This window comes from Poecile atricapillus, chromosome 5 (genome assembly GCF_030490865.1).
Source record: "Poecile atricapillus isolate bPoeAtr1 chromosome 5, bPoeAtr1.hap1, whole genome shotgun sequence".
Classification (NCBI taxonomy): Eukaryota; Metazoa; Chordata; class Aves; order Passeriformes; family Paridae; genus Poecile; species Poecile atricapillus.
Window position 1 is genome coordinate 6,450,662 of NC_081253.1, and position 17,321 is coordinate 6,467,982.

At 39.1% G+C, this 17,321-nt stretch overlaps 1 protein-coding gene across 2 annotated transcripts in view; it reads right to left on the reverse strand.

Annotated features, from left to right (window-relative positions):
* Window positions 1-17,321, reverse strand: part of R3HDM1 (R3H domain containing 1) — a 78,428-nt gene that overhangs the window by 43,541 nt on the left and 17,566 nt on the right. For both annotated transcript variants that reach the window (XM_058839986.1, XM_058839984.1), the window contains exons 3-4: window positions 6,216-6,424; window positions 5,152-5,362 (exon numbers count right to left, since the gene is read on the reverse strand). In XM_058839986.1, the coding sequence (XP_058695969.1) occupies window positions 5,152-5,322 (171 nt within the window). In that variant the 5' untranslated portion in view covers window positions 5,323-5,362; window positions 6,216-6,424. The remainder of the gene's footprint in view (window positions 1-5,151; window positions 5,363-6,215; window positions 6,425-17,321) is intronic.

Sequence of the window (17,321 nt, forward strand, 5' to 3'; positions counted from 1 at the left end):
GATTTGACAGGGCACAAGAGGGAATTCAACCCAGGACATCAAGCTACTGCTCTCACTAATTAGATAAGTCACACATATTTCAGTTATTTTTAAGAGTGATTTGAAAAAAAAAAGAGAGGAAATGGTTGCTGGGACTAAACACCAATAATATTGGGGAGAGCTGGGGAGCCACTGAAGGAGGAAGGCTTTCCCTCACAGATGAGACAAGTATAACTCCACCCATCATGTTCCAACTTTTCATGTCCAACACTCTGTGATAGGCATGGATTCCTGGCTTTCGTGTGTGACTTTAAGGATGTCAAAGCACAAAACCCCAGTCCCCAAGACCCAACTGTGACTGTGAGCAGGAAGCACCACACATGTCAGGCAAGAAGCACTGGAATAAAGCTAGAGGGCTGGACTGCAGGGACAGCTCAGGTAAGCACAGCCCGATGGTGCAAGGTCTGGCTTGCAAGTACAAACCCCAAAGTCCTCTGACACACCACCACCAACTGCACTCTCAGAGCTTGAAGATGGGTGGGTACAATCCAATGACTCCTTTCTTGGACAAAAACCACACTGACAGAGGATGACACCACTTCCACTGGAATTCCAGGACAGTAGGTAGCCGACGCACATTATACCTGTTAATGCACATTTTCTCTCTTTTCAGGCCCATTAATTTTCTATCTATCCTCATTTCTCTGCATTTACTAAGTTTTACTCCTACAGAACATCTTTATGTTCCCCATTTGTGAAAAAAAAAATTCTAGCTAATTTAGAATATGCAATCCTTGGTGAGTGCAAATTAGGCAATTTCTTTATATTTGCAGCTCACAAAGACTTTTACTGCCTTAAAAAAACACTGTGTTAATGAAAGCCCTATTTATAGTCATTATGGGCAGGATTTCAAGACAGCATTTAAAAGCAAGTATTCCAAATAATTGCATAATGAAAATAATGATTAGGTTCTTGCCTTTGATAAAAACCCACCAACACAACTTTTAAGACAACTACTATGCTACATTTCCAACTGCAAAATAAAAAGGGAAGTAAGATATCATTTCTCAAAAACATATAAATAACCAGGTTTTCAGTGGGAGTATTTGCCTACTTTATTTTTTCCTAAGTACCTCACCAGATCACATATACTAAATGCAAAGTAAAGATCTGGAGCTGTTACATGCCTTCCTCTATCATCAGTGTGCTGTCTAAACAAGCTGGATAAAAACAGGTCAGGCACAAGATGGCAAACTCAGATGTGTGAAAGGTTTTGTGAGATGGGGCTCTATTTCTGAAGTACCATTTGGGCATTTCTGAGGATAGGCACAACATGACAAACCTGAACAAAGAGTGTTCTAAGGACATTCAGTTTTTTACCTTTCTGCAAAATTAGTTCTCAGTTTTAAATCCAGTCAAGTGCTGCAGTCCCAAGAACCGTGGATAGCTTTGTAATGGTGAGGGAAAGAATATTATGGTCCATGGTTACTTGCTTCTTGCATTAGTGACCAGTGACAGCAATTTTCCATGACAAAATAGAGGATGACTGATGGAAAAATAGTTTCATCCTTGGACATGGAGGCAGCTCAAGAATAAGAGTATCTGCCCAATCATTTATCTATTCAAAAGTATTACATCATATATTTTGGAGACAAAGACAGGTAAATCCTGACAAGACCAAAACAGCACGGGAGGAGGCCTCAGACATGGCCTCAGAGAACTTCAGCTGTGAAACAGAGAGAGATGCTCAAGGTTTGTGCTAGTATGGAAAGAAGATACTCATAGGAAGAGAGATGTCAAGTTGCTAAATAAAAAAAATTATCTAATTGCCCCAAAGGAAAAGGATATCTGCTTGAAAAAAAAGTCAGAATTATACTCAACACAACATTTGCTATGCCTTTATCATACAGGAGATGTGTACAACCCTGCACTCATGCCATGAGAGGCTTTTTTGGGTTTTAAAAAAGAAGTCTTCCTAATAATAAACATAAGGACTATCTTGCAGAATAAATCCAGGATCTTTAATTTGTTGTCAGTATTTCCTGCAGCTTTGTCCTTACAGTGGATGATGTCACTTGTCTCACCACCCAGAGACAGAGGCAACACAGACCCTAGATTCCAGCTAATTCTGAATTAATTTGTTGTCTCCTGGCCTGGATAAGATGAACAGGTGGGAGATAACAGCGACTGATCAAAACCCTTTTGATCACAAAACCCACCAGGGTGCTGACATGCACATGACTTCTGTGAAAGTATTTTTCGTAACAGTGCCTCTTGTCTCCAGTGCCATTTAAATGACACTTGAAACTCACTGCAAATATACCAAGTTAGAAATGCTCTCTGTATCAATAACACTACTTTTGCACTGCTTAAATAAATTGGGAGCACTGGCCATGGACTATAATTAGGTATTTTCCTCATTCACATTGTGCCTCCAACAGCAGACACAGCAGCCAATCAGTTATTAAATACACAACCTCCAAATAAGCTGGAATTTACAACCACAGTTGCAATTCAAAATATAACTATCAGTTTCTGAACTGTGCAATTCCAGAAACATGCCTGAATTCAACCCATGTCAAGTTTAGACCTGGAAAAATCACAGCCTGTTTCTTCCTTGGCTCTAAAGAAGCCAAAAATTAAGTGATAACTCTACTGAGGAACGTGATTGTAGTTTGTCAGTAGGTACCAAACCTATTCTGCCACCAGGGAGAAGAGCTAAACCCAAACCCCATGCAACCCCCATGCCCAACCCATCCTTCTGATGCACTCATTAAACAGAAGTACACAAAAAATTCCAGTAAGTTTCTGATAATATTTTCTAACATTTCTCAGCATAATCTTTGCTCTTTTTCCCACCACCACAGTAACATTCAACCTGCACTTAATGACAAGTACTATGTCCACTGAAATTTCATTGAACTGTTTTAACATTAGTTAAAAGCTTGCTGACAGCTACTGTTCCACAAGGGTTTTTTACTATGGACCATCCCAAATTTTTGTTTTGTATTTTAGCATAAAACATGCTTTAAATGAGAAATCCTCAAATATGAGACATATATATTTGCACTGGCAGCCTCCACAGTACAAGTGACATTAACTTCTGCTGATTTCAGTTGTTGCAAGGGGCTTGCTCACAGTAACCACGCTCCATTTGGTAACTGTCTGTCTTCCTGCCACTCTGGAAATCTGCATCCTCAGTTTTTAATTAAACTGCTCATGTAAAAGCAATGTTCTGATTCTGATGGAGACTCCTGGACACCACACTAAATGCATGGACAGCAGAGCTGGTTTTATTCAACAGCCTTCACCACAGTGTCCAGTTCATTTTGCGGATGTGGGATAATCACTTCAAACATCAGCTCTTGCTCCTGAACAAGCACCCACCCAATGAAGCCCCTGCCACCCCAGAGCCTCTGGCAGCACCAGCAGGTTCATTCCCCTGCACTCTGACGAGCCAGCAGCAGTTGTTTGCAGGAAGGCTTATTTCTTATTTGCCATTTGAGTCTCATAGAAATTTCCACACTAAAATTTGTTCAATGAGAAAATGTGAATGAGATTTTTCCAAATTACTGAACTGTACGAAAATAACTAAACCGTAGATTAATTTTTAAAGCTCACTACTAGAATATTCCATTAATTAAAGAAAATACCAGCTCAGCTATAACATCTCCCAGCTTTTCAATAGCATGTTACAGGAGAAGTATTTCATTTTAAGGATTTATTTTTTCCATAAAATTATCTATTTACACTGATGCCAGCCTTAATAAAGCCAGCAGATATTAAAGTGTAAAGCTATTGTTATTGCTGTGGTCTACATGATTTATCTGGAAGCAATTTAACACAGCAGATAAAGCTTACTTCACTCAGTGGAATATTGAATTGTTAGTCTTGAACAAAACTACTCCCCAAAGAACCTTTTACTCAAATCTCAATAATAAGAATCTAATAAGCTACCGTCCTGTTTTTGCAACCCACAAGAGATCCCTCCGATCCCTATCAGGATTTCTATAAAAAGTTGTTTAGTATGAACCCACAGACACAAAATTCCTATAGACAAGTATAGCTTTTCCCAAACACAAAATTCTATGTTTCCTTTTACAAACCTGGCCTGTTTTGTAGGTTGTGTCAGAAATTTTCAGTTGCTTTCCTGAACTCCTCCCCTCATATGAGCTGCTTAGAGTCCTCAGTGATCAGGTGGGCAGCCTCAGCCAGGAGTGAGCTCTCTTGTTCCACACCTAAATCTCAGAAGTATTAAATCTGCTGCCACAAATTCCTAGCCCTTCCTTATCAGTGTGTTTTCCATTTTCACACTATTTGCTTTGCCTCCTTCTCACTTGAACTGTGATGCCACAACTTCCTTACAGGTACTTCACTTCTCCCACCTGCAAAAGCCACCAATGCTTTCCAGTGTGTGCACGAGGAACTGCCTCAGCTTTCCAACCTAGAAGTAAGCCACCTACCAAAGCTGTCAAGCAGTGAAGATCAGAGAAGGGAAGGTGCAGGGAGTATCTGCTGCCCACCAAGGCAGGACGATGCTCCCCAGCTCATTCTGCAGGTGGCTGGGGCAGCATCCAGACCTGCTGACCTCAGGAGCTCTGGATCCCTCAGGCTCCTGGGGATCTGGATTACTTCAGCCTTATGCTGAACAGCTCTGCTGGAAAATCTACACCTAAGCCACCTGTAAAGTGCAACAGCTCAAGAGCCCTGGGCTGGTCACCCCTGCCCAGGGCAGACAGGCCTGGCTGAGCTGCAGCACCTTGTTCAAAGCAGCAACACAGCACACACAGCCCAGCTCCAAACTCTGTGAGGATTCAGCAGCAGCAAATGCCAGCTTGGGTTTGTTCCTTGTTCTGCTACAATGAAAGACTTCACATATGCACTCAGGGAAACACAAACATGGGCAAATTTTCTTTTACCCAGCAAAACCACTCATCTACTTCAAAGAATTAAAAATGACTGAGTCATATTTACATAAGTATGAACAGAGAAGTGGGGCAAAGGAGGAGAGAGGAAGCAATAATCATCATATTTGCTTCCCTAAAACCAGCCAAGTTTTCCTCACTGTACCAAAGAAACATATACAAGAGAATGGAGAACAAGACACAGACTTATGATAGACATATCATAGACGTCATATACTAGTGAAAAATAAAGTGAAAAGCTTCTTACCGGCATATTGTTTTTGTTATCAGGACAATTTTCATCCTTTTCCACTTGAATCTGTTCCTGACTTCCTGATTTTTTTAGGTTTTCAACTGGGTCTGTATCTTTAAATTCAGCTTCTGAACCCTTCATTGCATCAGTTTCATCTTTTACAGTAAGAATATCAGACATCCTCATTAGAAAAGGTTATTTTAAAATTCTACAAGAAATATGGAACCTTAAGGACAAAGAAAAAGTTAATTATTGAGTAATTTAAAATTAATTAAAAAGCCACCCATACCTAAACAGCTACTCAAAACAAATGTGATTTTGCTGCAAAAACAATTCCCCCTCTGCAATGACAATTTTTCCTCTCTTGTATTAGGAGTGATTTCTTTTTAACCACTTTTATCAGTGGCCTGTAACAGCAGACATCTACACAAACAAGAATGAAGAGCTACACTCTTGGATAACACTCACAGATTTTCACTTCCACATTTTAAAAATAAACACCTGAACATTCAGATACTCTAAATCAAACTAGGCTCCAACAGAAACAAGGCAAGATTTTCTCAAAGAAAATTACATATAGATTTATTTTAAAAGGGTTCAAAGTAAATAGATGAATCATAATGCTCCAAGTGTGCAAATATTCATAAATTTCATGAACTTTATAAGTCTCCTCATTGACAGGTCATAAATGGACAAGTTCTGTATCCAGGAATTATCTTACCTACAAACTGCAGCAAAACTAGAATTAATAAAATTACGCATTCTCTCAAAAGCAACGAAGAAGAACGAAAGGAACAATTTGGTAATTAGGATAATAACCAAGATCAGCAATTATATAATTTATAGTAATAATAATTTAAAATACTATAGAAAGATAACTAATGATTAAATCCCAAATTTTCCATAGGAAATAAGAAACACAGCTACTTGTCATTACTCAGCTAGTGCAAGATGTAAAACCAAGGATTTTCCATTTCCTACATGAAATAAAGAGTAAGATCTGAATGTCTAAATTCCTTCATGAGAAACAAATAACAAGCCAATAATGTTATGGAAAAGCTTAGTGTTTGATTTAGTACCTGATATGTCCTAGAGTTTGGGGACTGTGGTCTCCCACAAAAATAAAATAGAATAATCCGAAGATCTTTTTCACAGTTGTCAGCCAAGATGTCAGTTGTGATGAACCATCTGGAATCCGGCAGGAGGAGTCCCATGTCCTTATCCCCAGTGTAGAGTCCTGGACAGAACTATTTGGTCTTGAATCAGCAAGAACATCCCTTTTGAATGCCTGAAAATCAATAGAGGAAATGCATTATACTTTTATTTGCTGTGGGAGGGGAAATAGATCATAATGACACCTAAATGTTTAAATAGCCATTTTTGAAAAAAAAAGAAAGGAAGAAAGAAAGAAGAAATCAGCATTTGTCATAGCCATCCTGCTTGCTCTGTCTAGCAGCAGTAACATTTAATTGGACATCCAAGACATTTCTACATTACAGAGTTAACAAGTAGTCATAATAAACATTTTCTTGGCATTCTTGAAACTGTTTCCATAAACAAGCAGGTATCTTCCCAAAGAGTCTGAAATACACAGCCCAGCAGGTGTGGAGGAGTAACAGGCCATTAAAGCTCACAAATCCCTGTCAGCAGAACAGCACTTTTCTCTTTGTTGGAGTTAATAATCTACATATATGTAGCACACTCCATAAGCTGCATTTTAGGCAATTGGAATTACAGAAGACAGCTTTACTTTATTCAAGAAAATAATTGCCCTGGAATGAGGATTTACACATTTTTGCAAATGATGATTTTCCATCTTCCCTGTTTTTCAGATTTGAGAAATAAGTAACAGCACCAGTCCCAAGGAAGCATTTGAAGTCCAGGCATACGGTTTGGTAAGAGATGAGGTACTGAAGACATCTGGAGTACTGAAATTTGCTGCAAAGCATGGAAAAGAAAGATAAAAGATGGGCTGTGATTCAGGCCTGTAAGAGATCCTATTTACTGAATCTAATGGAGGGGAAAGGATTACAGATGAAAGAACAAACTGGAAATAAAAAGATGCAAAAATGCAACAGAGGATATTCAGGACTGTTTGGTTGTTGAGGTGTTTTTTCCAGACAATCCAGATGCTGATATAAAATTTATTAAGAAGCTCAGAACCTTTACAGTAAACAAAACTTGAATAGAGGTGCTGTTTCACTTTGTTGACTGACATGTGATTTGTACAGTATTTAGATAAAAGTTAAAAAAACATTACAGGCTAAAGACAGCAACAAATAAAATCCAAAATTTTTATGTTCAGTTCCAAATATAATACTGCAAAGTAAGTGTAATTTAATTACTATTCCCTACACAAATCACACACATGAAAATCAACATCTTCAAGTTTTTCTTTAATTCTATCAAATACACTAAGAGCTCCTGTCCCTTTGCATCATTTTAAAAACATGTATCAGCACACTCAGATACCAAAACATTCTGCAAATATCCTTGCTTGCCTAGGTCAGTCCAGGAAATTGATGCACAAGAAAAGTCTTTATATTTCCTATGACAAACTAAGTGCAACATAGTTTATAACTTGTTCTGAACAGATTTTTCCCTGCAGATAGGTTTAAAGCCTGCAGATTTGGTGCTATGTATCCTACAGTCAAAGAGACAGAACTGAGGAAAAGCTGTGGAGTTCCAATTCACACGAAAAAATAACTCAATTTTGGGTTCACAGAATGGAGCTATTTTGAGTCAACTGGAATCTCCATATGTGCATCTATGAGTAAATGCCAAACCCTGTGCTTCACACTAGCAGCAAAACACAGAGAATATAAAGATGAATCTTTACTTACCTGATTATTTTTTAATAATACCAGCCATAGATTCATTGAGATTGGTAATGCAACCTTGTGTTTGTGATCCACAACTGTGAGTTTAAGTACTTGGATAACATTCCGTCCCTGAAGTTTGCTCTAATTCAGCAAATTTTCATAGCTGAGATAATTTGGCTCTATTTTCTAAACTTCCACAGACTGGATTAAAAAAAGATTGAAGGAATTGTATGTGCTGCAGACAGAGTGGGGGAGCAAATCACAGCCCATCCTTTCACCTCCCCATACAGCTGAACATTAATTTCTTGTGTCCTATGTAGGACAGGTAAAAGGAGAAAAAAAAGCAGGAAGGGAGTCCTTAGGAGCTGCTCTGTTATTTGGGGAGAAAATAGGGTCTGGTAAGCAAACAGATTAACTGAAACAAAATCCCAGCACTGGCTTTAGACTGGATTGCAATACAGACCAACACAGTATCTGCAGATTTTAATAGGAGGAACACAAATGAGGTTCTGCCATAAAATTATAAGAACAGTTGAAAGGACTGAATATTAGGGGTAGAGCATTACCTGGGTTTTCAATTAAAAGCTCAAACAGCTCACAACACATCCCATGAAAGAAAACCTACCAATTCTAGTATCTTTTATAGGTGTCAAAAATAGACACCTACCTTAGTAGACATAAGTAAAAGGACTTGCATCTAAGAGTGGAGGATAAAATATCATACCTTTGTTCCTCACCCTCAGGACTGCTGTCCCCATCTAAATACTCAGTACCAAAATGTACATTCTTTTCATCAGAATAGCAATATTATACCCCAATAATCATCCTGAAGTCGGGTAATCCTCTTTCTGGCAAGTGGTCACCACTTTGTCTATGCAACTACTCTCCCTTTTCAGAGGGAACAGTGTTATTATCAGCTCTGGGATGGATGTCCAGTACTGCACACACATGAGCTCTGCAGTCAGCAGATCAGAAAATGGTCTGTGCTGTGCTCTTACTGCTTTCTGTTGCATAGCCTAGAGAATAAGTCATAAAAAAACCTAATAGATCAAGCAAAGTCATTCCTGAGTTTTATGATGGCAGCCTCCTGAATCTTGATACATGAAAAAACACTGGGTCCCTCATTTTGGGTTCTGACTTAAAAATTATCATATGTACACCCACTAAACTAAGTTGTAATGAACAGAGATATTTCTGGGAATAGGATCTACACAATCCAATTTCTCTAAGAGGGATCAAGAGTTCCAGCTTCTTCTTCTTGGCAGCGTAGATGGAGATAGGAAGCTTTGCACTGCCCATGACAGAAAAGATTCATTCTTTTTCTTTCGCCTTTTTTTTAAAAGACAGAAAATTATTTATTTTCTTTAATTATTTATATCATTGTAGTCAAAAGACCCCAGGAATGGCCATCAAAATAATTTGTATCAATAAAATTCAGGGCAGAAAACTGGATTATAAGGGTGAGGGTGAAAAAAAAAAAATCTACATTCAACATGCAAACTGGACACATTGTCCATGGAAAAGTAACGTGAAAATTTATTTCTTAAACAAGCTTCTGTTGACTTATAAATCCACAGAATTCCTGCAACCAACAAACACTGGCCTCTTCCCACAACTTCCTCCACAGCTCAAGTGGAAGAACTCATGGATGAATTCTATGAAGTCTGCGGGAAAAGCTTTGCCTTAGTCCTGACACAACAGTGGTACAAACCTTTCTTGGATGTTGAAGTGCTTAATTTTTTTTTTGAGAAAAGTCAGGGCCTTTCCTAGGAAAACGGATCGTTGAAGATTCATATAAGAGACCTGCACAATAGGAGTTTTTCCAGCTGTTTTTCACCTCAATTATATAAACAAATCTATATTAATATCATAACCTCAGGGTTCCTGCGACTAGAACTCTCCCCACCAACTGAAAGCAGTCGAAGTTACATGTTTCTTTGTTAGGATGGAAGAGGAAAATGTTTATACCTTAAGCAGAAAGGTATCAATCAAAATTATGTTAATAAAAACGATTGGTCTAAGAATTACTGCATCCAGCTACTGCTGTGGACCTCTACCTACACAAAGCTCTTGGTAACAATTAATTTTGGCCAGTCAGTCCAATGCCTCAGACATTCAAGACATCCAAATGAAGGGAGAACTCATAAAGGGGAGCGCTTGCTTCTCCTTCTGCTCCCTACAGCCTCTGCCCCATGGTCTTCGGGTGTGTCCCACCTCCACCTTTCCACCAGTTCCAATCTTTGCCGAACTCTTCCATGGTGTGATTCCTTGAGAAGTGACCCAGAACCATGAAGCTCTTTGGCTAGGGCAGGTTCTGCTGGGTTGACAAGCTATAGGGGTGCACAGGGCATTTATGGGAGCCCTGGGCAGCAGGAACAAAGCCCCAGGAGGAACAGCAGCAGCTGTACAGCTCTTTCTGCAGGGAGTGGTGACTTTCAGCTCTGCCCCAGTAAGGGCATTTCAACAGCACCAGCCCAACTCAAATACAGCAACCAGAAGGTGCAGATTAATGTTATTATCTAGTAATAACTAAGTGAGAGCCTGTAGATGAATCCTGAGATAAAAGGTGGACAACATGACAAACATCTGTATTTGGAACAAATTAGTCCCTCCTGGGAAACTTCTGTTGAGGCAGAGGTGGGAAAAGGACTGGAGGAAAGTGCCCGAGGTGATAAAGAAGAAAAAACAAACGAAAGCAACCCCACACAACCTTGAAAATCCTGACTTGGACAGCAAGGGAGGATTCCAGAAGGAGCAACAATTCTCCTGTGCACAAACAGAGCAGGCTGTGCTCATAGATGATCTAAGAGCCACAAGCCAGGGTCTGCAATTTTGCTGTCCCTAGTAACTAGTGCCTCAGTGGCCCAGGCTGTTAAAATATACTACATAGCACCTGTAAAAATGTAGCAGCTGCTATTAAGACAGACATTCATTTAACAGAAAATTCAAAGCAGCTTTGTACAATTATCAGAAATATAAACTGGAATTATGCAGAGGCAGCTGTTTCCTTTTTCCAGAAAAGTCAACACACTCCTGCTTTCTGCATGTCATCTTATGGCTAAAGCTTGAGATCCATTAAATGACCAACTAAGGAGCAAAGAGTCCTGACCTGCCTACTGAACTCTGATATTGTGCAGATCTGATCTTAATTAAAACAATTATTAGAAACAAACAAATGAGAAATTGGTCCACTTTTGAAGCACGAATCTAAAAGATTCCCTAGTCTTGTTTACTGGGAAATGCTATACAAGTGAATCCATGCTGCAATGATTTAAATACACTTAAATCCAAGATTTATGCCTTTCTTGATGATACTATTTACACAGATTTTGAAGTTCTACATTAATCAGTTAACTAAATGCTATTTGCTCCATTCGCATTAGAAGATACTTATTATTTGATTCAATTTACCAAGGTACTTAGTAATCAGATTTTCAAAGAGTATGATAAATCAGAATACAAAAGTATAATGTGCAGTTATTCTACTTCTTCCAAAATTAATTAGGGACTGAATGCATCTCACTGTCTGTGCACATTATGTCCTACTAACAAGTGTAGACATAACTAAAAAATTAACTGGACAGAAATAAAACCAAACGCACTAGAAGCCATTTGCAGACTTTCTTGACAAAGTTTCCTCCAGCTTGGAAGCAAAAGGCCCCTACTGTGAACCCAATATAAGGCTGTCCCAGGTCTTGCTCTAGTTCACCTTGCTGCAATTTTACAAGTGATCTGCTCTCCTATTTACTGTCCTGCCCCTCTGTCAAAGGTGCTGCTCCAGCAGAGCACAAAATCTCACAAAAGCACAAATCCCTCCCTCCAGCTGGGCCCTGAGCTTGCAGGGACTGGCACTGCAGGCTCCAGGGGACGGCTGGGTTCCCATGGGACCAAGGCACCACCACCCCACCTCCCCTCACTGGCTCAGCCTGGAGAGAGAGAGGAAGGGCAGAGACAGCCTTAAAGCACCAGAACACACCTGTCAAACATCCATTCCAGACCAACACACACTTCAGTACACAGGGTGTTATTTGGACAACAATAATGCTGAACATCAAAAACAAAACCTGAAACTTGCCCCCAGTCTTCTTAAATACCTTCTTTTCTTTACTAGGACTTTTTGAATGCTACAAGCTTTGAAACACTATTAAAGAGCAATATAGTGCCCTTCTTTTTCACACTCAGGGCCCAAGATAGGACACTACCACTGATCATAAGACAGTTGAGAGGCTTTTAAAGAGGACACCTTTCACAGGAATAGGCATGTGAGAAGCCAAGGTGTATAATTAGCAACTATCCCTCCCCCTCCTTTTATATTTTAAATTCTGAGCAATACTCTAAGGCTCTTTAATCCTGCCTCACCTTCTCCTGTGAGTTCACTCCTGAATGCAATAGAAACACTGAGCTGACAATGACAAAGAATAACAAGATAATTCCTTCAGGAATGTAGTTGCAGAAATGAGAATAAGATATTTAATGACAAGCAAGACTAGAGCAGTCTCTTATTCTACATATCGATAGGAAACCGCAGTATTCAAATACCTGTGGAAATTAGGAGTTTGTTGTCATGCGTTATCCATAACCTAAAAAAAAATAAAACTTGAAATGTGCCATGAAAACACTCTGCCACTACCCAATGCATCTTCAGAGTGCTCTGGTCCCCAGGAGGCTCAGCTGCTCCATTCCACACAAAGCACTGTCATTCTCCTCTTAGTTCCCTTCTTGCACTTCACTTTTGATACAAAAGTGATCAGAGCCAGGTACATCAAAGGAAGTAAACACCTTTGGTTTCCCTCTAGAAAATGAAACAGTTCTCTGGATGTAGCTCCTGCTACAGTCAAACATGACAAAAGGGTTCTTGTAAGATGCTTCCAGCTCACTATTAAATCTGGCAGACTACAGGCACTGTTCTTTTCACCATTCAGAACAGGAAGAGGTTGGGCATATTAGGATACTACCTAAGGAAAAAAAATCCTACTGCAATCCTTGTTTTGACTAGAGGAGCTACCCAACATGAAGAACAATGAAAGGCCAAGTTGCAGGGTTTCTGATGAAATGACAGTTCCAGCATTGAACAATCTGTGGTGGATGAAAACAAGCCTGGCTAACATTCATACTGTTATTATAAAACACAGCTCTGTGGCTAGGCCACCCTCATTAAGGTAACAAAAATACCCTTAAATGGTTTATATACTATTTAAAGTTGTAGCTCTATTAGGATCTATTCTCACTTTTTTTTTTTTTTTTTTTTTTAGCTTTAGAGAGAGAAGGTAAAAAATAATTTCCCAGACAGACTTCAAAACAGTTCACTGAACACTATTTTTTATATAATTGTCTCCTGGCAAGCATCTCCGCAGGGTAACATACGTTGGCAGACAAAAGCCATTTTAGCTTGAACACTATTAGAGCATTAACCTTTCCAAAATGCCATACCTCAGAGAGAGCAGGGCATTAGGTTAGTGGAAAATCCATCTGTTGAATGGCTAAGCCTCTCCTCCCCCAAAGAACACGCCTGTCCAAAGGCATGAGGAAAGAACTATTTAGAAATGCTTATGAAATACAGCATGACATATCTTTAGTTTTTGCTAGCATAGTTCTGTTGGCTTGGGAGGGGAAAAATGAATGCCCTTCTCACATGACATTGCTGTACCAGCAAAAGCTCTGTAGAAACAACTATGCTGACGAAGATTTTGTTGGCTTAGCTTTCATCATTCAGAGAAACCCAACTGACAGCAGAAAAACTCCTCCCAGCTCTTGGGCCGTCTCTAGGGCTGACATTCAGAAAATTCTGTGTCCATGTGCCCACACCAGCACCCTCCCACAACTTCCAGCCATTTTATCCTTTGAGCAAGCCCCAAACCTGCCCTTGCTATCTGCACCTTGCTCATATTGCATGGTCACCTATCATCCTTTATCAGTTCCTTTTGACATGACATTTTTTCTGCACAAATTTTTCACTCACTTTTAACTATATCTTTAGAAAGCTTTCAACAATTCCAGGAAATGAACACTGTAATACCACACAACACAAGTCTTCATCACCATATAATCTGTTTAATATTTATCTGTATGTATCTATCTAATACCTTTAAGTCATGAAGTCACATAGATCACGGGGTCAAACCCAAAACATCTACCTGTTTTCAACTATCAAATAACAACAGTTGTCTTACTAAAAATGATCCTTAAAAACTGAAGAATTATCTGTTATTACATCATTCTATGAAGCTTCATTTCTAGTGTTAAGGCCTTAAAATGCAGTAAGAACAACAACAATATGCTTTTTTTGTGTCAATTGGAAATCAATAGTTTGGGAAAAAAATAATTGGTTTTGTCTTTATGAGGCTGTCAATGCTTGCTAAAGGTCAGAGGTTTTATAGCACAATAAAGTATAAGTATAGCCTGAGCTGTTTACAGTTGCTTTAAAAGTCTTTTAAATAAAATAATTGTAAACTTGTTTTATATTACCCAGCTGTAAACTAACCAAAGGTATCTTCAAGGATCTTTTAAGCTCAGCATTGATTAATTTTGGTGTATTAGAAACAGTACAGAAGTAAGAGAACATAAATATTTTAAGTTCAGATGATGTAAAAAAATCATCTTGCTACTAAAAACACTCCATAGAAAACACATAATATCAGATAAAGTCAAGCCATCTACAAGTCCCCAGATGATGCAGTAGCAAACTAAAACCTCAAAATAGATTGATTTTTCTTCCCCAGTTATTTTAAGTAAATGAACTGAAGCATTGCCTGTGACTATTTCCAGTGGAGATCCTCCAAACAGCAGCTTTCTTAAAAGACACAAATCTCCATTTCATTTAGAAAACAACCATCCACAACTGCACACAGCAGCTAACAATTTTCTGTACATAAATCAGGTTTAACTCTTAGACTATCTAAGCTAACATCTTTCCATCATATTTCCATCAGTAAGATGGAAAAGTGTCTCTAAAACTGACACAAATTTCAACAGTGGATGGTAGGAACAGACTCCAGGAGTTACCTCATCTGTTGAGGGCCCTAAGACATTCAAGATTATGCAAAGGACTTAGTTTTCAAAAAAGTTAAGAAGCAAAAGCTCCAACTCTAACAGGCCCTTTCTTTCCATCTTATAACAAAAGTCAGTAACTTGGTAAATTACCATACTATTATGGTCTTTCTCTCTATAAAATAAAGACAAAAATCACCAAAGCAAACAAGAGAAACATGACAAAACTTTCCCTGGGGCACTATCAATGCTCTCACCTATGTCCTGTTGCTACAACTTCACAAATACCACACCACATCACCACCCTAAACATAAACATCACCTGGCTGCTTCAAAATCTGGTGAAACATCAGGTAAAAACAAGTCAGAATTTCCAAACTGTCTACCCTACAAACTTGAATCCTCAAGCAGTGTATTTTTGCTTAATTTCTAACAAAACCACAGCAAGTCTAATGTCAGCAGTTCCGATAGTGCAGAAACTTGGTAAAAATTAAATTACTGATTTGATTCATGGAATCAAATATCAATTTAACAGCCATCCAAAATTACTTGTTATCTCAACAAAAAGACATTTGGTGTATAACACATGACAGTTATCAACTGCATAGGAAAAAACCACAACATTTTCATGTACCCTACTATAAATACTGCTGCTGTTTAGGTTTGAAACCTATTTTTCAGTTCAAAACTTATCTTTACAAAAAAAAAAAAATAAAGCTTACTTGTAGTTCCTCGTTGGAATGGAGATAACAATAACACTTTAAAAAAAAAAAAACACACTGAAAAAAATTTAGGCATCTCCCCCACTTCTGCCACCTTGGGAAATTCTTTTAGCAGAGATATTTTTAATGGCTTTCCAACCACAGCACAAATAAAACACCCAGTAAATAAACATTAGCAAGAATGCCATTTTTAAATAAGATGTAAGAAAAAAATATTTTTCAAGTCAATGTTTAAAGAAGGAAGAGATTTAGGGACGCTAATGATCTCTGCTAATTGAGTAGGCCTAGAATGGCTTTTGTGGAAAAAGGGAAACAAAACGCAAACTGCAATTTGTCTCGAGACATTTTATTCTCCTCTCAGGCAGCGTTTCGATGCCCTGTTCCAAGACCCACATACCTGCATGCTATCGGCATTTTGCTCCATTATTCAGCCTCCGGGGCGTGCTGTCCATCCCCCCCGGCCGGGGCTCAGCGTGTGCCCGTGGAGCGGCCGCCCGGCGCTGCGGCGGCGCTGCCCGAAGCCGCGGAGACAATGGGAAGCCACAGCTGGGAGCCGCGCTGGCACTGTCACTGTCACCCAGCACCGCCACCCAGGGAGCTCCTCCTCAGCAATTCACAACCTCCCGAAGCTCTCCGGCTGCTAGAAAATGGCTGGACACATTTTAATCACTTTCTCCATTACCAATCAGACTACTCTAAAATTAAAAGTTTACGCCACACTGCAAGAATTTTGATGTGACAAAGAAGCAGGACAAAAACATTCGTACTGTAAAGATATTAATTTCCTCTCTAGACAGTTTTATTTCTTCACTTTGGCGTTGTGAACACAACACAAAAAGTCATCAGTAAGTTAGTCTTCAGATAAACACGCTTGCCAGTAGCAGAATGAATGCTATGATAATTTTCTGGACTGGCACATACCCACTATCAGAACCCAAATATGGAAGAAAAACGTCGTCTAAACAGAGGGGTAAAAACAAGCCAGTTATATGATAATTATCATACTTCCAAAAGCAGTGCCCAGACCAGCAGCCTGCAGTTTCACTGCTTGTGAGAAAGCTCTATCCCTACCCAGCTGCAGCATCACCCCGTGCTCAGCAGCACTGCTGCACACTGATAATCATAATCCCCTTCCTGGACTCTCCAGAGACCTCTCCGAGGCATCCTGCACACCAAGTTAGGCTGGAAGAAGAATGGGGCACTATTTTTAATCTGCAGGCTCCAGAAAAGGGAATTACAATCTTGGGAGGCTACAATTCCTGACAAACAGGAGATTGGTATCCTATATATTTAAGTGACAAGATTAAAAAAGCATACACATATACAGACTCATTCCTACAATGTAACAAGCATAGGAAATAAACAACCATGGAAAGATTTAGACCTGTCACAGACTGCAGCAGTCTCAGTACTATATATTTTATAAATAAATAAATAAATATTTTAAAAAAAATTATAAATAAGTATATAAAAACATAATTTGATATTCAGACTGCTCCAGTTTGAAACAGATACTAATCTTTCTATGCTTGCTATTCCCCTCTTCTGCCACCTCTGTGCTCCATCTTTAAAGCTTCCACTCTTTCTGCCCACACATGGCAGTGTCACACACTCCACACATCTTGGCTGTCGTCCTTGAGCAACAACATCATAT